General features: G+C 44.8%; 3 protein-coding genes across 5 annotated transcripts; 2 read left to right on the forward strand and 1 right to left on the reverse strand.

Annotated features, from left to right (window-relative positions):
* Window positions 1-63: 63 nt before the first annotated feature.
* On the forward strand, window positions 64-27471 carry LOC5515885 (protein white). Of its 3 annotated transcripts, XM_048730825.1 has the most exons (21): window positions 65-249; window positions 1048-1218; window positions 1603-1651; window positions 2366-2492; window positions 16302-16361; window positions 16977-17048; window positions 17399-17497; window positions 18300-18466; window positions 18853-18924; window positions 20138-20240; window positions 20618-20674; window positions 21510-21550; window positions 21707-21812; window positions 22255-22389; window positions 23093-23185; window positions 23321-23378; window positions 23522-23599; window positions 24181-24286; window positions 24716-24819; window positions 25816-25895; window positions 26185-27471. In XM_048730825.1, exons 1-21 carry the CDS (start codon window positions 111-113, stop codon window positions 26284-26286), a joined length of 2019 nt encoding a protein of 672 aa, XP_048586782.1. In that variant the 5' UTR covers window positions 65-110; the 3' UTR covers window positions 26287-27471. The 3 variants fall into 3 exon arrangements, with proteins under 3 accessions (XP_048586783.1, XP_048586782.1, XP_048586781.1); XM_048730826.1 differs by lacking the exons at window positions 16302-16361; window positions 16977-17048; window positions 17399-17497; window positions 18300-18466 and adding exons at window positions 3150-3221; window positions 3573-3671; window positions 4106-4272 and having other exon boundaries at window positions 64-249; window positions 2366-2534; XM_048730824.1 differs by lacking the exons at window positions 65-249; window positions 1048-1218; window positions 1603-1651; window positions 2366-2492 and adding exons at window positions 14193-14381; window positions 15180-15350; window positions 15717-15765 and having other exon boundaries at window positions 16175-16361.
* LOC116620091 (protein white) lies at window positions 5003-6412 on the reverse strand. The gene is made up of 3 exons (XM_032385633.2): window positions 6291-6412; window positions 5526-5657; window positions 5003-5158 (listed from the first exon to the last, which is right to left on the reverse strand). The coding sequence occupies exons 1-3, from the start codon at window positions 6357-6359 to the stop codon at window positions 5018-5020; spliced, it is 342 nt and encodes a 113-aa protein (XP_032241524.2). The 5' UTR covers window positions 6360-6412; the 3' UTR covers window positions 5003-5017.
* On the forward strand, window positions 6635-13463 carry LOC116620088. Its single transcript, XM_032385629.2, has 3 exons — window positions 6635-12077; window positions 12327-12469; window positions 12906-13463. The coding sequence occupies exon 1, from the start codon at window positions 7289-7291 to the stop codon at window positions 11432-11434; it is 4146 nt and encodes a 1381-aa protein (XP_032241520.2). The 5' UTR covers window positions 6635-7288; the 3' UTR covers window positions 11435-12077; window positions 12327-12469; window positions 12906-13463.
* Window positions 27472-27526: the final 55 nt, after the last annotated feature.

Genomic DNA, 27526 nt, shown 5'->3' on the forward strand with positions numbered 1-27526 from the left:
GGGGGGGGGGTATAATGTAGTGAAAATTGTCATATTATCTCCAGAGGGGTCCGTTTCAACTGAGTGATCAAGAATGCAGCAACATCTTACATAACAAACATAAGGGAATAATGAAGATGGGGGATATAAGAGTCGAGGATGGCACCGAAGAAATACCCATATCGGGGCTATCTGTTGTCTACGTTCAACAAGACTCTCCGCCAGACTTGAACAATGCTGCGGCTATCAACGACGGCTACAGCTCGACAGGTATGCCGTGATCTCGGTTAGGTCTTGATGTGGTATTTATCAGTAAACATTAGTTACTCCTGGCTGTTTACAGTTATGATACAGATGGGCGTTTTAGGTAAACACACTCCGGCTTAAATTAGTGTTGGAGGGATTTTGGTTAAGGATTTAGGATTTAGGAAAACTCTTTTATTGCAATTGCCAATAAACCCTCTTTAAGTTATGTAAACGTTAAAAATCCTTTCCGTCAGCACTTTACTTGAATTCTCGAAACTCTGTTGATATCAATGAAATTTCAATGTTGTGGCCAAGTTCAATGTTGTGGCCAAAGCACACAAGACTTCCTAGTTTTCTTTGATTTATGCCGAAGGATAGAGCTCTCGCAAGGTTAAGATTTTATTGTTTATTCTGAGTGATAAGCTGGTTATGCTTCATTACTTTGCTATTTGCATGTGTAAATATAATGCACATTCGAATTACAGTAAATGTTGCCGTGTACAAAGTTCGTAATATTTGAAATTGCACATAGCACGCGGGCAAAAAAAACACTTAACTATTTTTTTGCTTTTTATTTACGTGATATTGCAAACGGATGCAATTAATCTAGATGCCAGATGTTTTTGGCTTTCTAGAGTAAAATGGTATGTACAGAGGACCCATTTCCACACAGTTCTACAAAAAAAATACATAACATGTGCATCCCACCCAATCACCCCCGGCCAGTTTTGAGCAATTTATCCCTGGCCCTCCCCTACCCATAAGGATAAAAGCTGATAAGTCACTTTGATAGTTATCACACTTTCGCTGCCCCTTTTCCAGGGGACATCGTATTGCCAATCAAAAAGGGCGCTGAAGACTTCAAGCGCGTCACGCTAGAGTGGCAGGATATTAACGTGACGGTACCCATAAAAAAAGGCAACATATGTAAACGCCTTTGCTGCAGATCAGGCGAGGACGATGGACCCCGATCAAAGCAGATCCTTTCCAACGGTAAATACGAGTTTGTAGAAAAAAAGCTTTATCGATAAGACCGATACGATTTTAGAATAAAATAGACGACACGCTTAAATGATAATGCTACTAAGTTCCTATGTGTGAAAAGTGGTATCAATGCGGTATACGATCTCAAAGTCGTCATAAGTCTGCCATACAGAAAAGAAGATGCCAAAACATCTTTGTATTTCGTACCGAGAGATGGATAACTGTGGCTCGCTACCTTTTTAGTCACCGCTCAGGTGAGCTCTTGAACACTTGTACCGATAGATATAGGCGAACAAAAACTGGTAGTCGTCTCTAATAGTTATCTTTAATTTAATCGGTTATTTTGCATCTATTGATCCAAACCTCTAATACCCTTTATCGTTTCCCTTTTAGTCACTGGTAAAGTGAGCCCTGGGACACTACTTGCTGTCATGGGTGCAAGGTGGGTCTATCTTTATAATCCTGGGGGTGGGAGTGGGGGTGAGGGGGATGGGGGTGAGCCCTGGAACACTGCTTGCTGAAAAAGGTGCATGTTGAGTCTCTATATATAATCCTGGGGGGGGGGGGGGGGAAGGAGCGGCGCTGGAACACTGCTTGCTAAAATAGGTGCAAGGTGGGTCTATCTATATAATCCTGGGGGGGGGGGGGGAGAGGCCTGGAACACTGCTTGCTGTAATAGACGCAAGTTGAGTCTCTATATAATCCTGGGGGGGAAGGGGTGAGCGGCGCTGGAACACTGCTTGCTGAAATAGATGCAAGGTGAGTCTATCTATATAATCCTGGGTGGGGGGGGGGGGGAGAGGCCTGGAACACTGCTTGCTGAAATAGATTCAAGGTGAGTCTATCTATATAATCCTGGGGGGGGGGGGGAGGAGAGGCCTGGAACACTGTTTGCTGTAATAGACGCAAGTTGAGTCTATCTATATAATCCTTGGGGGGAGGGGTGAGCGGCGCTGGAACACTGCTTGCTGAAATAGATGCAAGGTGAGTCTATCTATATAATCCTGGGTGGGGGGGGGGGGGGGAGAGGCCTGGAACACTGCTTGCTGAAATAGATGCAAGGTGAGTCTATCTATATAATCCTGGGTGGGGGAAGACCTGGGGAGGGAAGATGCTACAAGGCAATGAAGCTAATGGCAACTGTTTTCCTTCTCAGTGGAGCTGGTAAATCGACATTGATAAACGTCCTCGCTCATCGTAACATCGGCAGTATGCACGTGAGTGGTGTGGTGAAGGCAAACAACAAGACTCTGGGTTTGGCCATCAACAGCATCTCCGCGTACATCCAGCAGGAAGATCTGTTCAGGGAACACCTCAAGTTCCAGGTACCAAGAGGCAGCTATCTTTTTTTTGATGCTATACTGGTATAATAATATACATGCACAAATTTCCGATTTTGATTGGCTGAGAGCAGTGCAATTTTCATGTAACACCAGTGCAGAAAGTTGTAATACCAGTGCAATTACATTAAAAGTCAAAATCCACGAAAATTAGTATTTTCTTACACGATAGATACTGTATAATACTCTACACGAATTTTAACCCTTTTTTGATAAAAACAATTCAAACATTAGAAGGAAAATGCGAGCAAAGACATGAAAATTGTTAGAATTTCGATGCGAAAGTTTTCCATTTTGTTCACAACTCGTCACGCGCGCTGTTGACTAATCACACCAGTTATGACAAGAGCGCGCGCTGTTTTACCGTGTTTCAAACAAAAACTTGACTTTCCTAATTTGTACATGTATATTATTAAAGTAATCATACAAAATAAAAGAGAATCCAATGCATTTGCACTTTTAAGATTACTAAAAACATATTGACTCAAGACCTAGTTGAATTATCATATATCTGGCTTTTCTGTATAATGAACTAATTACTACAATAAAACCATCGAAAATAAGGAAATCTAAAATCAAATACATTCTTGCTTCTTTTAGGCGTTATTGCGAAAGGATAGACACGTTCCTGATAAGGAAAGAATGCTTAAAGTGGAAGAGGTTATAACCGAGGTAAGCTTTAACCAGGTCCTTTGTGACTAAATTATCTGCCACTTCCTCCATCGCAAATTTAGCAATTAGGCCTTGAGGTCGATTGGACTAACTGTTTAAGAATTCCCCCACAAGATGGTCAAACTTTGACAAAAAGAAAATCAAACTGCGATCCAGCCGCCAATTTCCCGACCTTTTCACTACTCACCATCCATTAGTAGCTCAGCCAATCAGAATGCAGGATTTGTTATATACCTAGTTGGTGAATTCTAAAATTTTGTTATCATATTCAGCTCGAGGTGTGCTTTTACTGAAACCTTTGTGACCAAATTTGTCACTACATATCGCATATCCCTCGTCTGTCCTTTTCAGCTAGGACTTCTTAAGTGTGCAGACACGGTGATTGGTACACCAGGTCGAGTGCGCGGGATTTCTGGCGGAGAGCAGAAACGCCTAAGCTTTGCTTCTGAGGTACAGTGGAATTGATATAATGATGTGATATGTGTAATGGTGTGACATGTGTAATAACGATATGACATGTTTAATGATGTGACATGTGTAATGATGTGACATGTGTAATGGTGCGACATGTTTTTGATGTGACATGTGTAATGATGTGACATGTGTAATGATGTGACATGTGTAATGGCATGTAATGATGTGACATGTGCAATGATGTGACATGTGTAATAGCATGACATGTGTAATGGCATGACATGTGTAATGTTTTGACATGTGTAATGATGTGACATGTGTAATGGTGTGACATGTGTAATGATGTGACATGTGTAATGGTGTTACATGTGTAATGCACTGTATAAATACCATACCGATACCATGCTGCTCTCTGTTAATACTCAGGTAAAACTATTCCGATTTATATTGTCTTTCATCATCCTGATCAGATTTTAACTGGACCATCTATTCTGTTCGCGGACGAGCCGACGTCCGGCTTGGATTCATTTATGGCGCAGAGTGTGGTGGCCACGCTACAGAAACTCGCGGCTCAGGGAAGGACTATCATCTGTACCATCCACCAGCCCTCTTCTGAAGTGTACAACATGTTCTCAAGGTGATGATGTCAAGAGCTTTAAACTTAGAAAGGCTGAAAAGGAACTAAAGAATGACCCTGCGAAAACTGGATGCGCAACTGAGGTACCATTTGCTACAATTTGCTACAATTTGGTACATTCATTTATTCGTTCGTTCGTTCGTTCATTCACTCTGTCGCAGGTTTTAACATCCGTACAAAACAACAGAACTCAATTTATGGTTACTGACCTATAGAGACGGCGGTATTTGTGACAAGCATCAAAACGACAAAGCAGATGAGAAACCGGGTGAACTCTGATCGGAGACCTGCGCAGAATAACAGTAATCATTTACGGCAAAGTGAGGCTACATAACAGGTGGTGTGGACCACAAGTTAGCCAACGGTAAAAATAAGAGATTCAAGGCTGAGTCTTACTAGAGAAGGGAGCGGAGAAGGAGAATGGCAGCTGTGTAATATACGAGAAGAGGGAAAAGGGTAGCAATGAAAATTAAACAGTTATTGTTCCTTTTCAATTTCTTCTAATTCAGATTTTCACGTGCGTGGGCACGTAACGTCTCCGATTGGTTTCCCGCTTCCTGCTAATGATAGAGAGGGGAGAGGGCGTTGACTTACCAATCATCCAATAGGGTATCACTGATATCAGGAATGGGGAAATAACGAAAATCGGCAACTGAAATTCAAAAAGGAAAAAGAATCATTTACCCATGCTTATCAATAGTAGGCTCGATTTCCAGCTCGTTTTTGTGATAAAGCCAAGCGAAGGCTAGAAATAGAGCCTTAATCGATAGATGCGCTGAATAAGTGAGCTAACCTCGGTCAAAGTCTTGCAAAGGAAATACACGTCCGTCCTGTACATGCCGTTTTTGTGATCGCGCAGGAAAACTGGAAGCTCAATAGGAAATACCTGATAGAGACAACAGATAGAGCATCATTTATGGTCATAGAGACGAGCAATGTCGTAGATATCACGTGACAGGCCGCCGTGAGTAAACAGATTGCTATTTACAAGAAAACAAGTTAGAAACTTTGATTATTGGCGCTATATTCGATACTAATCAATGTATTTAGCTAGACTTTGTGGTTCAGAGTAAGGGCCTTATTTTCTCAAATGAAATGCTTTATAAAATCTATCTTATCCTCTGGGACCCAGGCCGACGCGGCAGCGGGAGTTCGCGCGGTCTCCATGTCACCCTGGGTCCTAGTTGATGGAGTTCTCTCGCACCTCAGGCCATCTTAGGCTATACATGCTCGCAGTTCGATCGACTACTTACAAAATAAACAGCTTGAAGGCTAGAAAAGGCTAACGTCGTGATTAAGAAAAACAAAGCCCCAGAGATGTTCTGAATACTGTCCGCGTCGATGTTTGTCTGTAAGTACACCAATCCCGCAAGCAGCCCCATGAACTGACAAGAGAAACAAGCACCAGCTATTACCGTACAGTGGTATACCTCCATTAAGTGCCAACCTACGGGACCTCAATCATCGGGACCAACACTTTATACGGATTATCTTCAGAAAGCGACTAAAAATATGGTGCAAGATATAGTGACACTCTGTCGTCTAAATCACATTAGTGACTTGTCTGATAATGAAATTTTCTGAATGTAATAGGAAAAGTAAACGTGGTTAGAGCACCCTTGTACTCTTGTTCTATCCTCTACTCTCAAAGCTCTTACATTTTAAAATCCTTATACGCATTAAGAATGGCAAACCCTGGAGCTGAGGAGCACAAGCTTTTAGTAACCTCACATACGTTCAATAAGTCACATTTAGGACCAAGAAACAAAAAAAATTCTATCCATGTCTCTACCGAGAATCGAACCCATTTCAGTAGGTAAGAGAACCCATACACTGATACGCTAACATTAAGAGCCAGAAGTAATTTCGAACAAGGACTGGGAAATGGTTGGCGAAGGCGCTTGAAATAGGTTTTCGCTTAAAGAGGTATAAAAACAGATATTTAGGGACTTTCAAGAGGAGGTGGTCACTTCTAAAAATAGGTGGCCGCATGATTGAGGCATTATTTTTGTACTCACAATACTCTGAAGAATTCGTATTCTGAACATAAGCACATCTCTTCGGTTGCTGAGCCAACTTCGCCACATGACAGTCTTGAATTGCCGCCACCACGACGCCTTGTATCTGGTGATGAGCTAGATTAGATTTACCATTATAATATAACAGCAACACGCGTCTACTAAGAACATTGAAAAAAAAATGCCAAGAGTATGTAACAAGACAACGTAAATTTTTCCTAAATAAATACAGAGGGACAGTTTTTTTTTGAAAAATGGATTATATACGGAGGATTTCCTACTTTTAGGTCCCTATATCCAAACGCTTAATTTTAAACAATCATTAGGAAATGACCAGTAGAGGCGTGGCTGTGCCGCGTCTTAACTAAACTTACGGTTCGTGTGACCATTCAGCTTCCATAAACGAGTCAGTAGTAATGAGGGCTGCGCCAGGTGACATTCGGGCCCCACTGCGCATGTGCGGGCGCATGACGTCAGCGAAAACGGCGGACCAATCAGGTGAATACGAGAACGAGGTGACATAATAGCCCCGGGGTGGACGCTGTGCGCAATCGGGCGTAAGCCAATAGCAGCGTTGGTATGCGGAACCCTTACGGAGCGTGGTCAAGCGTGAGGCGCGACGGCGTTCGGGATTGGCTGGGGCGTTCGGTGACGTCAATCTCCGCGAAAGGTATATAGGTGGTGCGTGCAGTGGGGGTAGGCCACCTTCCATCGTAGCTATGAAGCCTATGAAGTGTTTCTGTGGGTTAAACGTTAAGCCCGTGAGCAAAGAGGTTGGCGCCTACCTCAAGTGCGGTGCAGCTATCGACTACAAAAACGGAGTAATAGGTTGTGGTTTCTATTTCAGTCCTGAAGACGCTTAGATCGTTAAAGAGGCTGTGGGGGACATTGACGTCGACGGTATCCCGAGGTGCGAGCACGAGCTTATCTGTATATAATGTATATAAAGCGGATTTTCGGCTAGCGGTTTTCAGTTGGCCTAGACGGGTTAAAAAACTATGTCTTTCGATGACGATGGTAGTAACAGTGGGTGGCTCGGGCGCTTGTTAGAGTTGTTGCCTGATCCGAGTGAGGGGGGAGAAGAAGAATTGGAAGAAGAAGAAGAAGAAGAAGAAGATGTCGGCGAGGATTTTCGTTTGCCCCCTGATTTTTTCTATGACGCGTTGGCGGAGGACTCACCTCGACCTACCTCTTATAACGAGTTGTTTGAGGACTTGCTTGGCGGGTGCGACAGCAATTCCGATGGGTGGCCAGCGCAGTTCGGGGGTGGGGCCAAGCGGCGGCGGACCGACTCCGACTCCTCGTCCGGCTCCTCGCCCAAGGGGGGTAGTGGTGGTGGTGACGTGAGTTATGCGCTGAAACAGACCTTCGATAGAACCTCTACGAAGTTGAAAACGGGTGTCACTGACTACAAGCTGAATGTCGACCTCCCTAAGCGGCGTACCGTTGAGGAGGCGCTGGCCGATATCGAGGCGGTGATGGAACGGGTGCTTGACGACGTGCTCGAGGGGCTGGCCGACCACGATTTTGCTAGGGTCACCTTTTCGGCAGACAGTTTGACAAACCCTATAGCGATGTCTTACCAGCGTCGTAGCCAGATTACCGCACAGCGTGCCGTGGCGGAGATCGAGACGGTGTTGCAGTCCAACCAGCAATTTCTCTTTGACGGCGAGTTTGACGTGCATGTCATCCACACGCGAATGCCCGCAGGGGCGGGGAAACGAGGGGGGAAACGGGGCAGGAATAACGGTTCCCTGTACACGGCGGACTTGGACACGTGGCGGCGGGAGAAGGGGAGTGTCATTCAAATACACAGTGTCGACGATATGTGTATGGCCCAAGCTATCGTGGTGGGGGTAGCCTGTGTGACCGGGGACCCAGACTTTCGCAAACTGTATCACACAAGGAAGGACAGGGGACGCTACAACGCCATGCAAGTCCACCGTGCTAGGGCTCTCCACCTTGCGGCGGGTGTCCCTTTCGGCCCCTGCGGTATCCCGGAGGCGAAGCGGTTCCAGGGCCATTTGGCGGCGTCCAAGATTGAGCTGAACATCGTTTCCCGGGAGCACGCTAACACCGTGATTTTTTGCGGTGACTTACCTGACCCGCTCCATCGGGTGTACCTCTACCTAGCCCGCGGGCACTACGACTACATCAAGAGTATGACAGCTGTGTTGGGGCGGAGCTACTTTTGCACGGCTTGCAAGAAGGGGTACAATAACGTGCGTCATGCCTGTGTGAATATTTGCAATGGTTGTGGGGAGTTGGACTGCTCACCGCCAGCACCACCGGCCGACCAGGGTCATAAGTGGGTCTGGAGGCACTGTGGGGATTGCAACCGGTACTTTCGGACGGGGAAGTGTTTCGACAACCACAAGGAGGTGAGGCGTAGAGGCCATCAGGGGAGGTTCGACGCGAGTAGGGCAAAGTCGTGGTCGTACTGTCAGCGTTTCCACAAGTGCGGGACGTGCGAGAAGCTCCTCGACCTCCACCTACCTCGGAGGGATGGCGGTGCTCACGTGTGTGGGGAGTCCAAGTGTCAGTTGTGCAAGGAGATGGCCCCGTCCGACCACCGTTGCTACGTCACCACGGGCGAGGCTGTCCTACCGCAGGGTTCCGATGAGACGAAGCTGATCATTTTCGACTTTGAGGCGATGCCCTTGGCGCAGCACGAGGTGAATTTTGCGGGGGTGCAAAAGATTTGTGACGTTTGTAAAGACTGGCCCATGGACCGTTTGGAGTGCGACACTTGTGGGTTACGGTTGCGCAGCTTCACTACACTTGACGCGTTTTGCAGCTGGCTGTTTGGTGGGGAGAACAAGGGCTACACGTGTCTGGCCCACAACTTCAAAGGGTACGACTCGTACTTCATCCTGGAGTACCTTTTTAAGAATGGCTTCAAGCCCAGCGTCATTTTCGCCGGCGGAAAGGTGATGCACCTGGCTGTACCTCCACTCAAGATCGAGATGAAGTGCACGCTGAACTTCTTTCAGATGGCTTTGAAGGCCCTGCCGAAAGCGTTCGGTTTCCAGGACGTTGTCCAGAAGGGTGTGTTCCCGCACTTTTTCAACACCCCCGAGAACCAAAACTACGTGGGCCCTATGCCCGACCTCTCTTACTACGACCTAAAGGGGATGAAAGCCGAGGAGGCGCGTGAGGTCGCCGAGTGGCACCGGGAGCAGGTCGCCCAAGGGGTGGTGTTTGACCTCCAGAAGGAGTTGGCGGCGTACTGTCACCAAGATGTGGAGGTGCTGAAGAGGGCGGTGGTGGCGTTCGACAAGTTGATCATGGAGGCTGTTGACCTTCACCCTTTCAAGGTGGCCATGACCATTGCCTCGTTGACTAGTAAGGTGCTGCGGGTGCGCTTCCTTGGGAAGGAGGCGGTGGGGTCCATCCCACTGCGCGGCTATCGGGGGCGTGATGTGCAGTCGTTGAAAGGTTTGCAGTGGCTCAAGCACCTGGAGCAGCGTGAGGGGGTGTTTATTCAGCACGCTGGGAACCGGGGGGAGAAGCGCTTACCTGGGGGGATTAAGGTGGACGGGTACGCTGACGCCACGAACACGGTCTACCAGTACCAGGGGTGTTTTTACCACGGGTGTTCGACGTGCTACAAGCCCGACACTCTCAACCCTGTGACGGGTACCACAATGCGAGAGCTTCGAGACCACACGCGTGCCATTGAGTTGCGTGTCCGCGCCTTAGGGTATCGGTACGAGGAGGTGTGGGAGTGTGAGTTCGACGCGCGGCTGGAGAGCGAGCCGCAACTGCGAGCGCTGGTGGGCGACGTGGAGAACGCCAAGCCTCTCAACCCTCGCGACGCCTTCTTCGGCGGACGGACGAACGCCATTAATCTGCACTACAAGGCCGACCTGGAGGTGCAAGAGCAAATCCGTTACTACGACTTCACCTCGCTGTACCCGTGGGTGAACGCGCGGTGCGAGTACCCCGTGGGCCACCCTGACGCCATTGTCACCGAGGATTTTGCTGACCTGCGTGCGTACAAGGGGTTGGTGAAGGCCCGTATGCTACCACCGCGGGATCTTTTTTTCCCCGTCCTCCCCGTGCGTGTCAACTCTAAATTGATGTTCCCGTTGTGCGCGAGGTGTGCCGAATTGGAGTGGCAGGGGTCTTGCACCCACACGGATGAGGAGCGGGCTTTCACCGGTACCTGGTGCCACCCTGAGATCCACGAGGCGCTGGACAAGGGCTACACCGTGGTCAAGGTGTACGAGGTGTGGCACTGGGACCAGTGGGACTGCCTCTTTCAAGAGTACATAAAGACTTTCCTCAAATACAAGCAAGAGGCGTCGGGGTGGCCGGCCTGGTGCGTTACCGAGGCGGAGAAACAGCAGTATGTCAGCGAGTACGAGCGGCGTGAGGGGGTGGTCTTGGACCCGGCCAAGATCGAGAGGAACGCCGGGGCACGCAGCATGGCGAAGATGGCGCTCAACTGCATGTGGGGGAAGTTCGGGGAGCAGACCAACCCTAGACGGACGCAGTACGTGGACGAGGCGAAGGACTTCTTTGCGCTGTTGCTCGACGACCACATCGAGGTGACTGACGTGCTGATTGTGAACGACGATATGCTACAGGTCCACTACAAGATGAGCGAGGAGTTCCAGCGGGCCAAACCTCACACTAGCGTGGTGGTTGCCGCCGTCACCACGTGTTGGGCCCGGTTAGAGCTGTACAAGCTGCTGTATCGGCTTGGGGAGCGCTGTCTGTACCATGACACCGACAGCGTCATTTTCACCCAACGGCCGGGGGAGTGGGAACCCCCTTTGGGCGACCACCTGGGTGAGTTGACCAGCGAGCTGGCTGGGGGTGATTTCATCGATCACTTTGCCTCCACGGGGCCCAAAAGCTATGGCTACACCACCTACTCAGGTAAGACCGAGTGTAAGGTCAAGGGACTTCACCTGAACCTCCGCACTTCGGAGAAGGTGAATTTCGGCACCATGTTGGATCTGCTGGAGGACGACATTGGCGGTGTACGTCGGGTGGAGCTCCCTCACACCATCCAAAGGGATACCCTCAAAAAGACTCTCCATACTGTAACCACGGAGAAAACATTTAAAGTGGTGTACAACAAGCGGGTGAGAAGGGGAATGCGTACGTACCCTTACGGTCACCACCTTTTGTAATTCTCGATTGTGAATAAAATAACGGGGCTACCCTCAATTGTGTCCAGGCGTCCTTGCTATAAATAAGGGTTACCCTGCAGGGGAGGGTATCAGTTTGGACATGGGATGCTGCGGGGAGGAACCTTTCCGCATGCGGTTTAACATCCGAACCGCGTTGGAGCGATTACGGTGCATGTTCGTGTGCTGCGGGGGTCGTCTGAACATCCAGGGCTCCCAGCTCGATGGTGGGCCCCCGAAAGCCAAAAAAAGCGTTGAAAGGCAGGGCTGGATCGAAGAGAGGGAGAGTTCTGAAAGCGGCGGCAGCGAGGGTAGCGCGACTGGGGAAGGGGGCGAAGAAGGAGGGGAAGGTAGAGAGGAAGAAACCCCTGAGCCAAAAAGCCCTTGACAAGCTCCTTCAACAAATCTACTATGACCCCCAACAGCCGGGTAGCCTGGGTGGTGTGGATAAACTCTTCAGGGCTGTGCGGGCCAAGGGGGTGGGGAGGGAGCGCGTCGCGGCGTGGCTGCGAGGGCAACCCAGCTACACTCGGCACAAGCCTTACGTCCGCCACTACTCGCGTCAGCGGGTGATTGTGAATGGGAAGGACCAACAGTGGCAGGCGGACCTGGTGGATATGCAGAAGTGGAAGTCCCACAACGATGGGTACAAGTATATCCTCACCGTCATCTAGTTTTCCTACAGCTTGTCTGTAGTCTTTCTAGTTATACCACATCATCCTTATCAGGGTTCGGGTCCCTGATTACTGATAGTAATTTATTTTTGATATTGTCACTATAATGTTCCGATAAAGTTACTAAATCACTTTGAACATTATTTAATTCAACGATAATCATAATAATTATTTTGTTACCCACTTTGACAAGTAACATATTCAATCTATGATATTTTCAGGGACATTTTACTCGCGAGAAAAGCTAAAGGACTTGAGAGAGTTTGTTAGTCAGTCATTGAAGTCCGACTGGCTCCCTTTCGTTCTCTCAGAGCCGACAGGGCAACTTACGAACGAGGAGGCGACTTTCAGCGAACTTGGGCTGGTAAGTAATCATCATTTTGATGATAGTTACAAAGAAAGCTATTAAAACTACATAGCAAGAAACAATGTCATTTATTATCGTTTAAACATCAATTGGATTAGTTTGTGCTACTCTCTTTCTTTCTTTTAGTGTTTGAACTCTACTCTTTTATTACAATTCTTCCAAATATTTCACAATTCTACCACTTCCATTGAGGTTGATACTGGCGAAATATTTACCGCGCGCCGAAGGCTCGAGCTTTAGAGCAATTTTCTTTTCGGAAACACTTGCAAATCGGCTGTTACACCCGTCATTTTGCTTGAGTCGCGGTGCAGAAAAATATCCACCTCCTAGGAGCTGTATATTGCATTTTATCCCGAGTTTCTCAACCAATCAAATTGCTTGTTCTTGCGAGGTTCCTGAGTTTCTTTATAATATAAACTTCTTTATGCACTAGGTTCCTGCAGCGGTAGTGAACTTTGCATGGGACGCTGCCATCATGGCCGACATTGCCGCTGCCAGCGGATCAGTTCAGCAAGAAGACTTCCTCAACGAGGAGCTAATGACACGGATACAAGACATGGCGACGTAAAAACACCCTGTCCTTGAGGGTACAAAACATGGCGACGTAAAAACACCCTGGGTACAAGACATGGAGACGTGAAAAGAATACACAAAACATTGCGACATTTGAATTGACTGATTTAAATCTCTAACTGGTCAACTGACTTTGCAAAACATTTGATTTACCAAGATGACTTCGGTGACTGCAGAGAGTCTTCATGACACCGTGTAATACCAAACTCGTACCCAGACGCTAACCACCCTCTTTTTCCTTCCAGAAGCTATTTCTTTTATTGATCAGCGACTGGGTACGAGTCTGGTGTATTTCATCTTCCATAGTGCGGCAGTACCTCAAAATTATATCAATATTTAAATAAATTATATTACCGAAGTCGGTGTTGTTTGTGAAATAGAACTAAATAAAGCACTAAAGTGTACCTTATACATGAAATGAATCACAGTATTTCAAAGTAATTTATTTTAGTTACCGTCGGTTTCACTCACCGTTGCAGCTATTTGGCTAAATACACACACAAATGTACGAATACTATAAATAGGCAAAACTGTGTTCTGGGTTCCAATCGCATGACAAGTGTTGACATTTCACGCTGGGAACTCTTTTATCCAATCAGGACCATTCACGCTGGGAACTCTTTTATCCAATCAGGGCCGTAGCAGGGCATCGGGGGCATGTGCCCCCCTTCCCCCCCCCAATATTTTCAACAACTATGAGGAAATGACCAGAAGGGGCGTGGCTGTGCCCCTCCCCCAATATTTTCGACAATTTTTAACCATTTTTGTTACTGGTATACAGCCGGTATCGAGCCTACATTGCCTTGGTGTGCTTCCATCCCAAATACTCGGGGAGGAGTACACAAAATCTCCTCTCCACTTTTACTTGTACTTGAAAGACGTTTTACCGTCGATTGAGTCCAAACTCTACAAATGGAGTACAGGAGCAGGATTTGCATACTCGGGAATCTAATTGACAGTCTCCTTCAAAATATTCTTACAATTTGGCGAAATCTCAAAGAAATTGCAATGATAATTATTTGTTAATGTTGACATTTATTTACTATCATTCCTAAAGCAAATTTACATAGTTTTTACTCAAATTCAGGGGGGGGGGGTATAATGTAGTGAAAATTGTCATATTATCTCCAGAGGGGTCCGTTTCAACTGAGTGATCAAGAATGCAGCAACATCTTACATAACAAACATAAGGGAATAATGAAGATGGGGGACATAAGAGTCGAGGATGGCACCGAAGAAATACCCATATCGGGGCTATCTGTTGTCTACGTTCAACAAGACTCTCCGCCAGACTTGAACAATGCTGCGGCTATCAACGACGGCTACAGCTCGACAGGTATGCCGTGATCTCGGTTAGGTCTTGATGTGGTATTTATCAGTAAACATTAGTTACTCCTGGCTGTTTACAGTTATGATACAGATGGGCATTTTAGGTAAACACACTCCGGCTTAATTAGTGTTGGAGGGATTTTGGTTAAGGATTTAGGAATTAGAAAAACTCTTTTATTGCAATTGCCAATAAACCCTCTTTAAGTTATGTAAACGTTAAAAATCCTTTCCGTCAGCACTTTACTTGAATTCTCGAAACTCTGTTGATATCAATGAAATTTCAATGTTGTGGCCAAGTTCAATGTTGTGGCCAAAGCACACAAGACTTCCTAGTTTTCTTTGATTTATGCCGAAGGATAGAGCTCTCGCAAGGTTAAGATTTTATTGTTTATTCTGAGTAATAAGCTGGTTATGCTTCATTACTTTGCTATTTGCATGTGTAAATATAATGCACATTCGAATTACAGTAAATGTTGCCGTGTACAAAGTTCGTAATATTTGAAATTGCACATAGCACGCGGGCAAAAAAAACACTTAACTATTTTTTTTGCTTTTTATTTACGTGATATTGCAAACGGATGCAATTAATCTAGATGCCAGATGTTTTTGGCTTTCTAGAGTAAAATGGTATGTACAGAGGGCCCATTTCCACACAGTTCTACAAACAAAATACATAACATGTGAATCCCACCAAATCACCCCCGGCCAGTTTTGAGCAATTTATCCCTGGCCCTCCCCTACCCATAAGGATAAAAGCTGATAAGTCACTTTGATAGTTATCACACTTTCGCTGCCCCTTTTCCAGGGGACATCGTATTGCCAATCAAAAAGGGCGCTGAAGACTTCAAGCGCGTCACGCTAGAGTGGCAGGACATTAACGTGACGGTACCCATAAAAAAAGGCAACATCTGTAAACGCCTTTGCTGCAGATCAGGCGAGGACGATGGACCCCGATCAAAGCAGATCCTTTCCAACGGTAAATACGAGTTTGTAGAAAAAAAGCTTTATCGATAAGATCGATACGATTTTAGAATAAAATAGACGGCACGCTTAAATGATAATGCCATAGTTCCTATGTGTGAAAAGTGGTATCAATGCGGTATACGATCTCAAAGTCGTCATAAGTCTGCCATACAGAAAAGAAGATGCCAAAACATCTTTGTATTTCGTACCGAGAGATGGCTAACTGTGGCTCGCTACCTTTTTAGTCACCGCTCAGGTGAGCTCTTGAACACTTGTACCGATAGATATAGGCGAACAAAAACTGGTAGTCGTCTCTAATAGTTATCTTTAATTTAATCGGTTATTTTGCATCTAATACCCTTTATCGTTTCCCTTTTAGTCACTGGTAAAGTGAGCCCTGGGACACTACTTGCTGTCATGGGTGCAAGGTGAGTCTATCTTTATAATCCTGGGGGTGGGAGTGGGGGTGAGGGGGTTGGGGGTGAGCCCTGGAACACTGCTTGCTGAAAAAGGTGCATGTTGAGTCTCTCTATATAATCCTAAGGGGGGGGGGGGGGAGGGGTGAGCGGCGCTGGAACACTGCTTGCTGAAATAGATGCAAGGTGAGTCTATCTATATAATCCTGGGGGGGGGGAGAGGCCTGGAACACTGCTTGCTGTAATAGACGCAAGTTGAGTCTCTATATAATCCTGGGGGGGAGGGGTGAGCGGCGCTGGAACACTGCTTGCTAAAATAGATGCAAGGTGAGTCTATCTATATAATCCTGGGGGGGAGGGGGAAGACTGGGGAGGGAAGCTACAAGGCAATGAAGCTAATGGCAACTGTTTCCCTTCTCAGTGGAGCTGGCAAATCGACATTGATAAACGTCCTCGCTCATCGTAACATCGGCAGTATGCACGTGAGTGGTGTGGTGAAGGCAAACAACAAGACTCTGGGTTTGGCCATCAACAGCATCTCCGCGTACATCCAGCAGGAAGATCTGTTTATCGGCACCCTCACCGTCAGGGAACACCTCAAGTTCCAGGTACCAAGAGGCAGCTATCTTTTCTTTGATGCTATACTGGTATAATAATATACATGCACAAATTTCCGATTTTGATTGGCTGTGAGCAGTGCAATTTTCATGTAACACCAGTGCAGAAAGTTGTAATACCAGTGCAATTACATTAAAAGTCAAAATCCACGAAAATTAGTATTTTCTTACACGATAGATACTGTATAATACTCTACACGGATTTTAATCCTTTTTTGATAAAAACAATTCAAACATTAGAAGGAAAATGCGAGCAAAGACATGAAAATTGTTAGAATTTCGATGCGAAAGTTTTCCATTTTGTTCACAACTCGTCGCGCGCGCTGTTGACGAATCACACCAGTTATGACAAGAGCGCGCGCTGTTTTACCGTGTTTCAAACAAAAACTTGACTTTCCTAATTTGTACATGTATATTATTAAAGTAATCATACAAAATAAAAGAGAATCCAATGCATTTGCACTTTTAAGATTACTAAAAACATATTGACTCAAGACCTAGTTGAATTATCATATAACTGGCTTTTCTGTATAATGAACTAATTACTACAATAAAACCATCGAAAATAAGGAAATCTAAAATCAAATACATTCTTGCTTCTTTTAGGCGTTATTGCGAATGGATAGACACGTTCCTGATAAGGAAAGAATGCTTAAAGTGGAAGAGGTTTTAACCGAGGTAAGCTTTAACCAGGTCCTTTGTGACTAAATTATCTGCCACTTCCTCCATCGCAAATTTAGCAATTAGGCCTTGAGGTCGATTGGACTAACTGTTTAAGAATTCCCCCACAAGATGGTCAAACTTTGACAAAAAGAAAATCAAACTGCGATCCAGCCGCCAATTTCCCGACCTTTTCACTGCTCACCATCCATTAGTAGCTCAGCCAATCAGAATGCAGGATTTGTTATATACCTAGTTGGTGAATTCTAAAGTTTGTTATCATATTCAGCTCGAGGTGTGCTTTTACTGAAACATTTGTGACCAAATTTGTCACTACATATCGCATATCCCTCGTCTGTCCTTTTCAGCTAGGACTTCTTAAGTGTGCAGACACGGTGATTGGTACACCAGGTCGAGTGCGCGGGATTTCTGGCGGAGAGCAGAAACGCCTAAGCTTTGCTTCTGAGGTACAGTGGAATTGATATAATGATGTGATATGTGTAATGGTGTGACATGTGTAATAACGATATGACATGTTTAATGATGTGACATGTGTAATGATGTGACATGTGTAATGTGACATGTGTAATGATGTGACATGTGTAATGTGACATGTGTAATGATGTGACATGTGTAATGTGACATGTGTAATGGTGTGACATGTGTAATGTGACATGTGTAATACTGTGACATGTCTAATGATGTGACATGTGTAATGTGACATGTGTAATGGTGCGACATGTTTTTGAACAAAATTAAAATTTTGTGACATGTGTAATGATGTGACATGTCTAATGATGTGACATGTGTAATGATGTGACATGTGTAATGATGCGACATGTTTTTGAACAAAATTAAAATTTTGTGACATGTGTAATGATGTGACATGTGTAATGGTGTGACATGTGTAATGATTTGACATGTGTAATGGCATGTAATGATGTGACATGTGTAATGGAGTGACATGTGTAATGGCATGACATGTGTAATGGTGTGACATGTGTAATGTGACACGTGTAATTGTGTGACATGTGTAATGATGTGACATGTGTAATAGCATGACATGTGTAATGGCATGACATGTGTAATGTTTTGACATGTGTAATGATGTGACATGTGTAATGGTGTGACATGTGTAATGATGTGACATGTGTAATGGTGTTACATGTGTAATGTACTGTATAAATACCATACCGATACCATGCTGCTCACTGTAAATACTCAGGTAAAACTATTCCGATTTATATTGTCTTTCATCATCCTGATCAGATTTTAACTGGACCATCTATTCTGTTTGCGGACGAGCCGACGTCCGGCTTGGATTCATTTATGGCGCAGAGTGTGGTGGCCACGCTACAGAAACTCGCGGCTCAGGGAAGGACTATCATCTGTACCATCCACCAGCCCTCTTCTGAAGTGTACAACATGTTCTCAAGGTCTGGTATAAGTTAACAGTTTGTTGTAATCAACACCACCATCACCATCATCAACATCATCGTCATAATTATCATTAACGTCATCATCACAACCATCATCATTATCAATATATCAGAAGCAGCAGCAACAGGATTAAAATCAACAGCATCAACAACAATATCATAATCAACATCATTATCATCACTATCATCAACACCATCACCGTCATCCTCAAGATGGGTATTATGATTAACACCATCACCATCTTCACATCTCATCATCATCACCAACACTACCATGTGTCGTCATTATTATTAGCATCACCACAAGCATCACAATATCAAAATAATTGTCGTCATTATCATATCATTATCATACAAACTCAGCCACGTGCCTTATTCCACAGTCTGCTTTTGATAGCAGAAGGCCGCACTGCGTACTTTGGGGCCACGCGTGATGCTATTCAACATTTTTCAAGGTAAAGGAGAGAATAATGACCACGCTGGCACTTGTGTTTTTATATGTAGGTACTGATATCCGCGTGTCTTTGTGTGTAGGTACTGATCCGTGTGTCTTTGTGTTTAGGTACTGATCCGTGTGTCTTTGTGTGTAGGTACTGATCCGTGTGTCTTTATGTGTAGGTACTGATCCGTGTGTCTTTATATGTAGGTACTGATCCGTGTGTCTTTATGTGTAGGTACTGATTCGTGTGTCTTTATGTGTAGGTACTGATCCGTGTGTCTTTATGTGTAGGTACTGATATCCGTGTGTCTTTATGTGTAGGTACTGATCCGTGTGTCTTTGTGTAGGTACTGATCCGTGTGTCTTTATGTGTAGGTACTAATCCGTGTGTCTCTATGTGTAGGTACTGATATCCGTGTGTCTTTATGTGTAGGTACTGATCCGTGTGTCTTAATGTGTAGGTACTGATCCGTGTGTCTTTATGTGTAGGTACTGATATCCGTGTGTCTTTATGTGTAGGTACTGATCCGTGTGTCTCTATGTGTAGGTACATATATCCGTGTGTCTTTATGTGTAGGTACTGACCCGTGTGTCTTTGCGTGTAGGTACTGATCCGCGTGTCTTTGTGTGTAGGTACTGATATCCGTGTGTCTTTATGTGTAGGTACTGATCCGCGTGTCTTTATGTGTAGGTACTGATATCCGTGTGTCTTTATGTGTAGGTACTGATATCCGTGTGGCTTTATGTGTAGGTACTGATATCCGCGTGTCTTTGTGTGTAGGTACTGATCCGTGTGTCTTTGTGTGTAGGTACTGATCCGTGTGTCTTTGTGTGTAGGTACTGATCCGTGTGTCTTTGTGTGTAGGTACTGATCCGTGTGTCTTTGTGTGTAGGTACTGATCCGTGTGTCTTTATGTGTAGCTACTGATATCCGCGTGTCTTTATGTGTAGGTACTGATATCCGTGTGGCTTTATGTGTAGCTACTGATATCCGCGTGTCTTTATGTGTAGGTACTGATATCCGTGTGTCTTTATGTGTAGGTACTGATATCCGTGTGTCTTTATGTGTAGGTACTGATCCGTGTGTCTTTATGTGTAGGTACTGATCCGTGTGTCTTTATGTGTAGGTACTGATATCCGTGTGTCTTTATGTGTCGGTACTGATCCGCGTGTCTTTACGTGTAGGTACTGATATATGTAGGTTCTGATCTCTGTGCATCTTTGTCCAGCCTAGGGTACCCCTGCCCTCCAAACTACAATCCCGCCGACTACTTCGTGCACACCCTTGCTGTTGTTCCTGATGATCGTCAAAACTGCCTGGATAGAATTAAGGTAAAAAATCTAAATAAAACATTATTGGAGAACCATGCTGCGATTTTTTTATATTCTGCGAACTCTCTTGTAATTTGAAACTGCTAAAGCGCATTTTGGCCTCCGCCATTCAGATTAGCGGTATCATATTTGGTGCTACTTGATTGGCTAATTCCTTGCAAAGAGGTGGCGTGATTTGAAACTACTGGTGCTGGCCTATGAAAACGTGTCAAAAATATTGAATGACGGAAGCCAGAAGGCGAAGTCGGCCAGAGTTTGCAAAATATTAAAAACCGCAGTAAAGCCTAATAGCAATAGACATCTGAAATAAAAACATATGACTATGTTTTATTCGGGTTGCATTTATTTTGTAACATTGCTTCTAATAATCTTTCCAGGCAATATGCAATGCACACGACGCTCAAAAGATCATTCACCATGACAAGTGTGAAGATGTAAGTATAATAAGCTCCTGTTAGAAATGCTGAGTAGGTAGAGTATATACAGCTTAAAAATTTGGTGATTGGGACGCTTTGAAACTTCTGTGCAAGTTGTGACTCTGTACAACACACAGTATCAAGATTTACTTGCTTATTAGCAGGTTTCGCGGTCATGGCCAGTGTGTGGCATCCTTGGGAACCTTATCTTCTCCCTTCCCCTTCGCCGCCTTATTCCGACTCGTTCTCGACGCCCTTGGTTTCCGAGTATGAGTGTTCCGGACATTTCGCGTGAAATCAAAGCTATGTTGGCTCGCTATGTTGTTAAAGAATGAAAATCAACGAGCTCTTTGCCTCAGCTTCCAGAAGATGTATTGGTTTGTGTCGTGCTTAAAAAAAAGTCGCTTGTAAACCATCCAGGGCTATGGGAACTTTGATTTCATGCGAAGAGCAGTGCACTGCGCGACGCCTTATCAAATCACCTCACCCTGTCCCCAAACAGTACGTAAAAGACCACTAGCTTCTAAATGGTTTTTACTTTCCTTTTGAAAAAATTTGGCATTGTAATGCCTAGAATAATTTTTCGACTTCAGAGCCGTGGCAGGCCACGCATGATTGGGGGAGGGGCACAATACAGAATAAAGAATATATTGGATGGGGGGGGGGGGGGGTGGGCACAAACAATCTGGAAACATTGAAAATATTTGGGATATTTGGGGAGGAGGGCACAGCCAAGCCCCTACTGGTCATTTCCTTATATTTTTTGAAAATATAAGTGTGCATATTCCAACAGTGCCCTATCCTCTGCTACGACCCTGGACTCTTATAATGAGTAAAATTCTCTTTTTTACAGGATTCTTTCGCACCTGAAGAGAAAGCAATCTCTCACAAAAAGTAAGTTTGATACTTCCTTAAACGCTAGTAAAAAAAAATTTGTTTAACTTGGAATGAGCATGTGGTTCATGCAAGTTAAGGAATACGAACAGACCACCATCAACACTTAATTCACCGTTTATTTAGCAAATCTCTTTGTGGTACATTTGGATCTAGGTACAAGGCGTCGTGGTGCCGTCAGTTCAGGGCTGTCATGTGGCGAAGCTGGCTCAGCAACCAAAGGGAAGTTCTGATGTTTCGAATCAGGATAATGCAGAGCATTGTAAGTATAATGTTGATACCATAGTAACCCCATTCTCAGTTTTCGAACGCTAAACGCTAATATTTGTTAGACCTTTATGGAAATAAGAGTCATTTGCTCCTTTCCCTAGAAATACTTCGTATTCGTCACCTTTTTTATATATTACTTATGAAAAGATTGCCGCTCTCGCCCCTGTATTATTTTGCACCACATTCACCAGTGTCTCCTTCGCAGCAGGCGCACTTATGTCACGCAATGCGAGAAGTGAGATTGCGAATGGGAGATTGCGTGACAGAGCCACAACGGCTTACAAATAGACTTTTCAATATGATACTTTAACAAAGTATGTTTGAATGATAAAATCGCTCAATATATTTGTATAACTCGAATACATTTTCCACCATTTGTGTTCTATAGATACCAAATAAGTTTTAGAATTTTGCTGTTTTTACTGTACTTTTAGATCATTGGTCTGCTCTGTGGATTGATCTACCTGGATACCGATGTCAAAGAGATAGACGGCGTGAGCAATATTGCCGGCGCCTTGTTCTTCATGATTGTAACCTTATCCTTCTCAAGTCTGCAGGCCGTCACGTTTGTAAGTAACGCATGTCTACAGGCCGCCACCTTTGTAAGTAACGCATGTCTGCAGGCCGTCAAGTTTGTAACACAAGTCTGCAGGCCGTCACGTTTGTAAGTAACGCATGTCTGCAGGCCGTCTCGTTTGTAAGTAACGCATGGCTGCAGGCTGTCACGTTTGTAAGTAACACAAGTCTGCAGGCCGTCACGTTTGTAAGTAACGCATGTCTGCAGGCCGTCACGTTTGTAAACAACGCATGTCTGCAGACCGTCACGTTTGAAAGTAACACAAGTCTGCAGGCCGTCTCGTTTGTAAGTAACGCATGTCTGCCGGCCGTCACGTTTGTAAGTAACGCATGTCTGCAGGCCGCCACCTTTGTAAACAACGAATGTCTGCAGGCTGTCACGTTTGTAAGTAACGCATGTCTGCAGGCCGTCACGTTTGTAAGTAACGCATGTCTGCAGACCGTCACGTTTGAAAGTAACACAAGTCTGCAGGCCGTCACGTTTGTAAGTAACGCATGTCTGCAGGCCGTCACGTTTGTAAGTAACGCATGTCTGCAGGCCTTCATCTTTGTAAGTAACGCATGTCTGCAGACCATCACCTTTGTAAGTTACGCAACCACAGGAAATCTTTTGATAGGTGATTGGTTGGCTTATTAACAGTAGTGTCTCTATGTAAATATCAGAATATCTAAACGATATCGTCTCCATTTTTTAAGGTGTTCCCAAATGAGCTGCCAGTTTTCCTACGTGACCACCAAAATGCCATGTATAGAGCGGATGTCTACTTCCTGTGTAAGACTTTCGCTGAGGTTGGTTATATTGAATTGTTTGAAAAAATCTTACAAAAAGTATTTATGATTTTTAAATATTAAAATATTGAAATGTTAAAATATTTTAGAATTGGATTTTATAATTTGATATTTTAAATTTTTGATTAAATTTAGGTTCCCATCTTCATTCTTTCTCCATTTCTCTTATGCGTCATCCCTTACTGGATGATAGGTGAGTTATTTCATGGTGATTGGACCATTCATTCACTCGAATGTACTTGGAATGAAATGATTTGTTCTCGTTTTTGTTTCCATAATATGGGTTACATAAAGTATCTCTGTCGTATTTTTGTAAACATATTTATTTTCTAACAGGCCTGCGTTCAGAGTTCACCCGGTTTCTAATCTGCTTCCTCGTGTTGATGCTTGTCACAAATGCAGCTGTATCCTTGGGTAATTAATCCTGAAAAATAGATTAATCACTGAAATTGCTAAAAGGCTAAGTAACAGGGTCGGCGGAAGGGGAGGGGCTTCCCACCCCCCTCCCCCCCGAACTTTTGAAATTGGGGAGGCATCGCCCTCCCACTTCTCTGGGAACAAATTTGGAACAGTTTCAAATCCTGTGCATAAAAGCCTAGGTTATTCCCCGCGTTCTTTAAAAATTTGAAACCACCACCACCCCTCCTACAGGAAACCACCAACTACCCCTCCACCTAACCCCCCCCCCCCCCTTCCCCACTTCTCCGCCCCTGAGTATGGATAATGACATTTGCATATTCAATATAAGGCTAATAAACCGATGACAATCAATTTGAATCGAAGCCTTTTACTTTGGGACAATCACACCCACTCACGGTGCGACGAGTCCTCTTAGGTACCTTTCTCAGGTAATGATGCAGCCTAGTCTCTGGAGTTCTTACGGGTTTCCTGTTGATATTAAGACCTCACCCCAGGGCCCTGCTCTCTTTGAAAGACCACAGGGATGGCGTAAGAACGCCAGGGATTCGGCTGGTACTAATGCGCTGTTTGTGCAGGGTACGTCATCTCCACCATGATGAGGTCCACGACAGGGGCCAGCGCCATCGCGCCACCGATCCTCATCCCCTTCCTCTTGTTTGGAGGATTCTTCGTCCGGGCAGAGTAGGTCCTTTCATTTTTTACCTTATTAAGTATCCCCTGGTAAACTATCGCTATCATAAATACAATACGGGCACGACTTCTTTTTCCTAGCCACTCGTATAAATCGGGACCGTTCCTTACACCCAATTTTTGCCCCATTGTTTTTTACTTTGGACATGTTGGTAACACACGAAGTCTGTAAGTCTGACATTCTGAAATGTGTTCCATTTAAAGATCTTCCTCGCTAGTCTTGATGCCTGCGACACTTGATTGCTGATTCTTGCAAGAAAATAGCCTCGTCCGAGGCGTCGAAAGAGTGCGCGTCTAGTTTTTTTATGGCGTCACCATTTGATTTTGAATCTAAAGGAATAGAGATGACCGAGGGTTACCCAAGACGAAAGCAGGCATGTCATTTAGATAATTTTCTGGCTTTTGCGTATTTCCTTTCAGCTCGACTCCAGTTTACTTCATTTGGATCGCATACTTGTCGTTTTTCAAGTACGGCTTTGAGCTGCTGAGTATCAATCAATGGGAAGGCTACGGTACCATAAGTGGTAAGTAGGGTACGGTCCCATAAGTGGTAAGTAGGCTATGGTCCAATAAGTGGTAAGTAGGCTATGGTCCCATAAGTGGTAAGTAGGCTATGGTCCCATAAGTGATAAGTAGGCTACGGTCCCATAAGTGATAAGTAGGCTATGGTCCCATAAGTGGTAAGTAGGCTATGGTCCCATAAGTGGTAAGTAGGCTATGGTCCCATAAGTTTTAAGTAGGCTATGGTCCCATAAGTGGTAAGTAGGCTATGGTCCCATAAGTGGTAAGTAGGCTATGGTCCCATGAGTGGTAAGTAGGCTACGGTCCCATAAGTGGTAAGTAGGCTATGGTCCCATAAGTGGTAAGTAGGTTATGGTCCCATAAGTGGGCTACGGTCCCATAAGTGGTAAGTCGTTGTCATGGTGATTAGGTCAGGATTATCTTCATTTTGGATCTCTCCGAATTATGGCATCGTATTTGGAAAACTTTTCGGCTACCAAGCACATCCTTTTTTACTTACTTTCTTGAAAAGTTCTTAGATTTTTTACTCGTGTACTGTCGAAGAACACTTTGCATTTGCAGCAAATTTCGGCCGTTTTCTTTTATGCCTTTGACGCACTTCACAATCTCACCAAATCGAAAGCGTTTAATCGGTGTTTTCATGTAGTTTCTAGAGATCTGTAATCGAACTTTCTGTGCAATGCATGAAGCTGCACGCTCCATAACTGAACCTGAAAGGCTAAAAAAGGTTCATCGTATCTTATGCCCAGTGCAAACAGCGCACCTTTAGTGAACACAGCTAGCAATAGCGTTAAGAGTATAACGAAATAGTTCGTCCACCTTTTTGGCTTGGGTTAAGCCGAGCTAGGTAGGGCTAGCTATGCGAGCGGTATTTTTGCGCTATTTGCACGGCCCTTTAACCGTCTTTCTTGCACCAGCCTCGGAAGCAAAGTAGGTAGTTATTGAAAATGGGATAGTAAATGCCCTGTAAGGTATTTGAATATTTTTTTTTGTTGCAGATTGTGTACCGCTTAAAAATAACACTTCTCCTTGTCTGCCAAATGGCGAAAAAGTCCTCGAGTTTTTTGACGTTGATAAGGTAAGATCTTGCGCTAGTGTTAGTCGCGGGCGTAGTAGCAATAAACGCTATGCAGGTTTTGTTACGGTGCATAGCGCTTGTTCTAAGGTGAGATTTCTGTATTGAATGGCGAGGGTCTTGCCTGATCAGGATGTGGTGGAAGAGTCAATGTGCAGGTATGGTGGTATGGTTCTAGAGTTGTTGAGGGAGGAAGCGGTGTGTTATTTGCCCTATTGTTTAATGCCATACAGGTAAACCTTGTTGTTTGATGGTTTGATATGTTAAGTATCATATATTACCTAACTTTCAGGATATGTACGCTATCAACTTCATCGCGTTGACCGTACTGCTCGTCGGATTCCGCTTGCTGGCTTTCCTACTGTTACTGAGACGGACCAGCCAGAGGCAGTAACCACGTGACCAAAGGAGACCAATCACCACTTGTCGTCCACCTCTTGGGGACATTGTAATTTTAAAATATGTATTGTAACCAATAACCAATGTATATGATATGTAACATGGGTTGTCTGACATACAGGAGAAAACCCTGATCAAAGTTCGGTGTCGTAGATCAAGGGTCTGTATCGTATTTCAATGGTCAGTGTCGTAGATCAAGGATCAGTGTCGTAGATCAAGGATCAGTGTCGTAGATCAAGGATCGGTGTCGTAGATCAAGGATCAGTGTCGTAGATCAAGGGTGGGTGCCGTAGATCAAGGATCGGTGTCATAGATCAAGGGTCGGTGTCATAGATCAAAGGTGGGTGCCGTAGATCAAGGATCGGTGTCATAGATCAAGGGTCGGTGTCGTAGATAAAGAGTCGGTGTCGTAGATCAAGGGTCGGTGTCGTAGATGAAGGGTCGGTGTCGTAGATCAAGGATCGGTGTCGTAGATCAAGGATCAGTGTCGTAGATCAAGGATCGGTGTCGTAGATCAAGGATCGGTGTCATAGATCAAGGGTCGGTGTCATAGATCAAGGGTCAGTGTCGTAGATCGAGGATCAGTGTCGTAGATCAAGGATCGGTGTCGTAGATCAAGGATCAGTGTCGTAGATCAAGGATCAGTGTCGTAGATCAAGGGTCGGTGTCGTAGATCAAGGATCAGTGTCATAGATCAAGGATCGGTGTCGTAGATCAAGGATCGGTGTTATAGATCAAGGGTCGGTGTCGTAGATCAAGGATCGGTGTCATAGATCAAGGGTCGGTGTCGCAGATCAAGGATCGGTGTCGTAGATCAAGGGTGGGTGTCGTAGATCAAGGGTCGGTGTCGTAGATCAAGGGTCGGTATCGTAGATCAAGGATCGGTGTCGTAGATCAAGGGTCGGTGTCGTAGATCAAGGGTCGGTGTAGTGGATTAAGGAACGGTGTCGTAGATCAAGGGTCGGTCATAGTTTTCAATAAAATATTGCATGTTATTTTAACAAGGCATTGTCAGCTTAAAGTTCAACTGTTTGTTGGCAATTCAAAGCCTACAATAAACACTGAATCCAGACATGCGCAGTACCATGACGCGGCCCCTTTAATCGATTGAAGTTTAAAATCTAAAAAACTATGTAAATTTGCTTTAGAAATAACAGTAAATAAATGTTATATAAAACAATACTTTTGTTATAGATCTAAGACACCGCTGAACAATAACAAAAAATATCATTGCT

Source organism: Nematostella vectensis, chromosome 1, assembly GCF_932526225.1.
Source record: "Nematostella vectensis chromosome 1, jaNemVect1.1, whole genome shotgun sequence".
Classification (NCBI taxonomy): Eukaryota; Metazoa; Cnidaria; class Anthozoa; order Actiniaria; family Edwardsiidae; genus Nematostella; species Nematostella vectensis.

Coding starts and splice junctions, on each gene's coding strand:
- LOC5515885 (XM_048730825.1), top strand. CDS start 111: ATGAAGATGGGGGATATAAGAGTCGAGGATGGCACCGAAGAAATACCC. Junction 18,467..18,852: donor GTGTACAACATGTTCTCAAG/GTCTGGTATAAG, acceptor CTTATTCCACAG/TCTGCTTTTGATAGCAGAAG. Junction 24,820..25,815: donor AGGCTACGGTACCATAAGTG/GTAAGTAGGGTA, acceptor TTTTTGTTGCAG/ATTGTGTACCGCTTAAAAAT.
- LOC116620091 (XM_032385633.2), bottom strand. CDS start 6,359: ATGTGGCGAAGTTGGCTCAGCAACCGAAGAGATGTGCTTATGTTCAGA. Junction 5,658..6,290: donor TACGAATTCTTCAGAGTATT/GTGAGTACAAAA, acceptor TTCTCTTGTCAG/TTCATGGGGCTGCTTGCGGG. Junction 5,159..5,525: donor GCCTTCAAGCTGTTTATTTT/GTAAGTAGTCGA, acceptor TGTCTCTATCAG/GTATTTCCTATTGAGCTTCC.
- LOC116620088 (XM_032385629.2), top strand. CDS start 7,289: ATGTCTTTCGATGACGATGGTAGTAACAGTGGGTGGCTCGGGCGCTTG.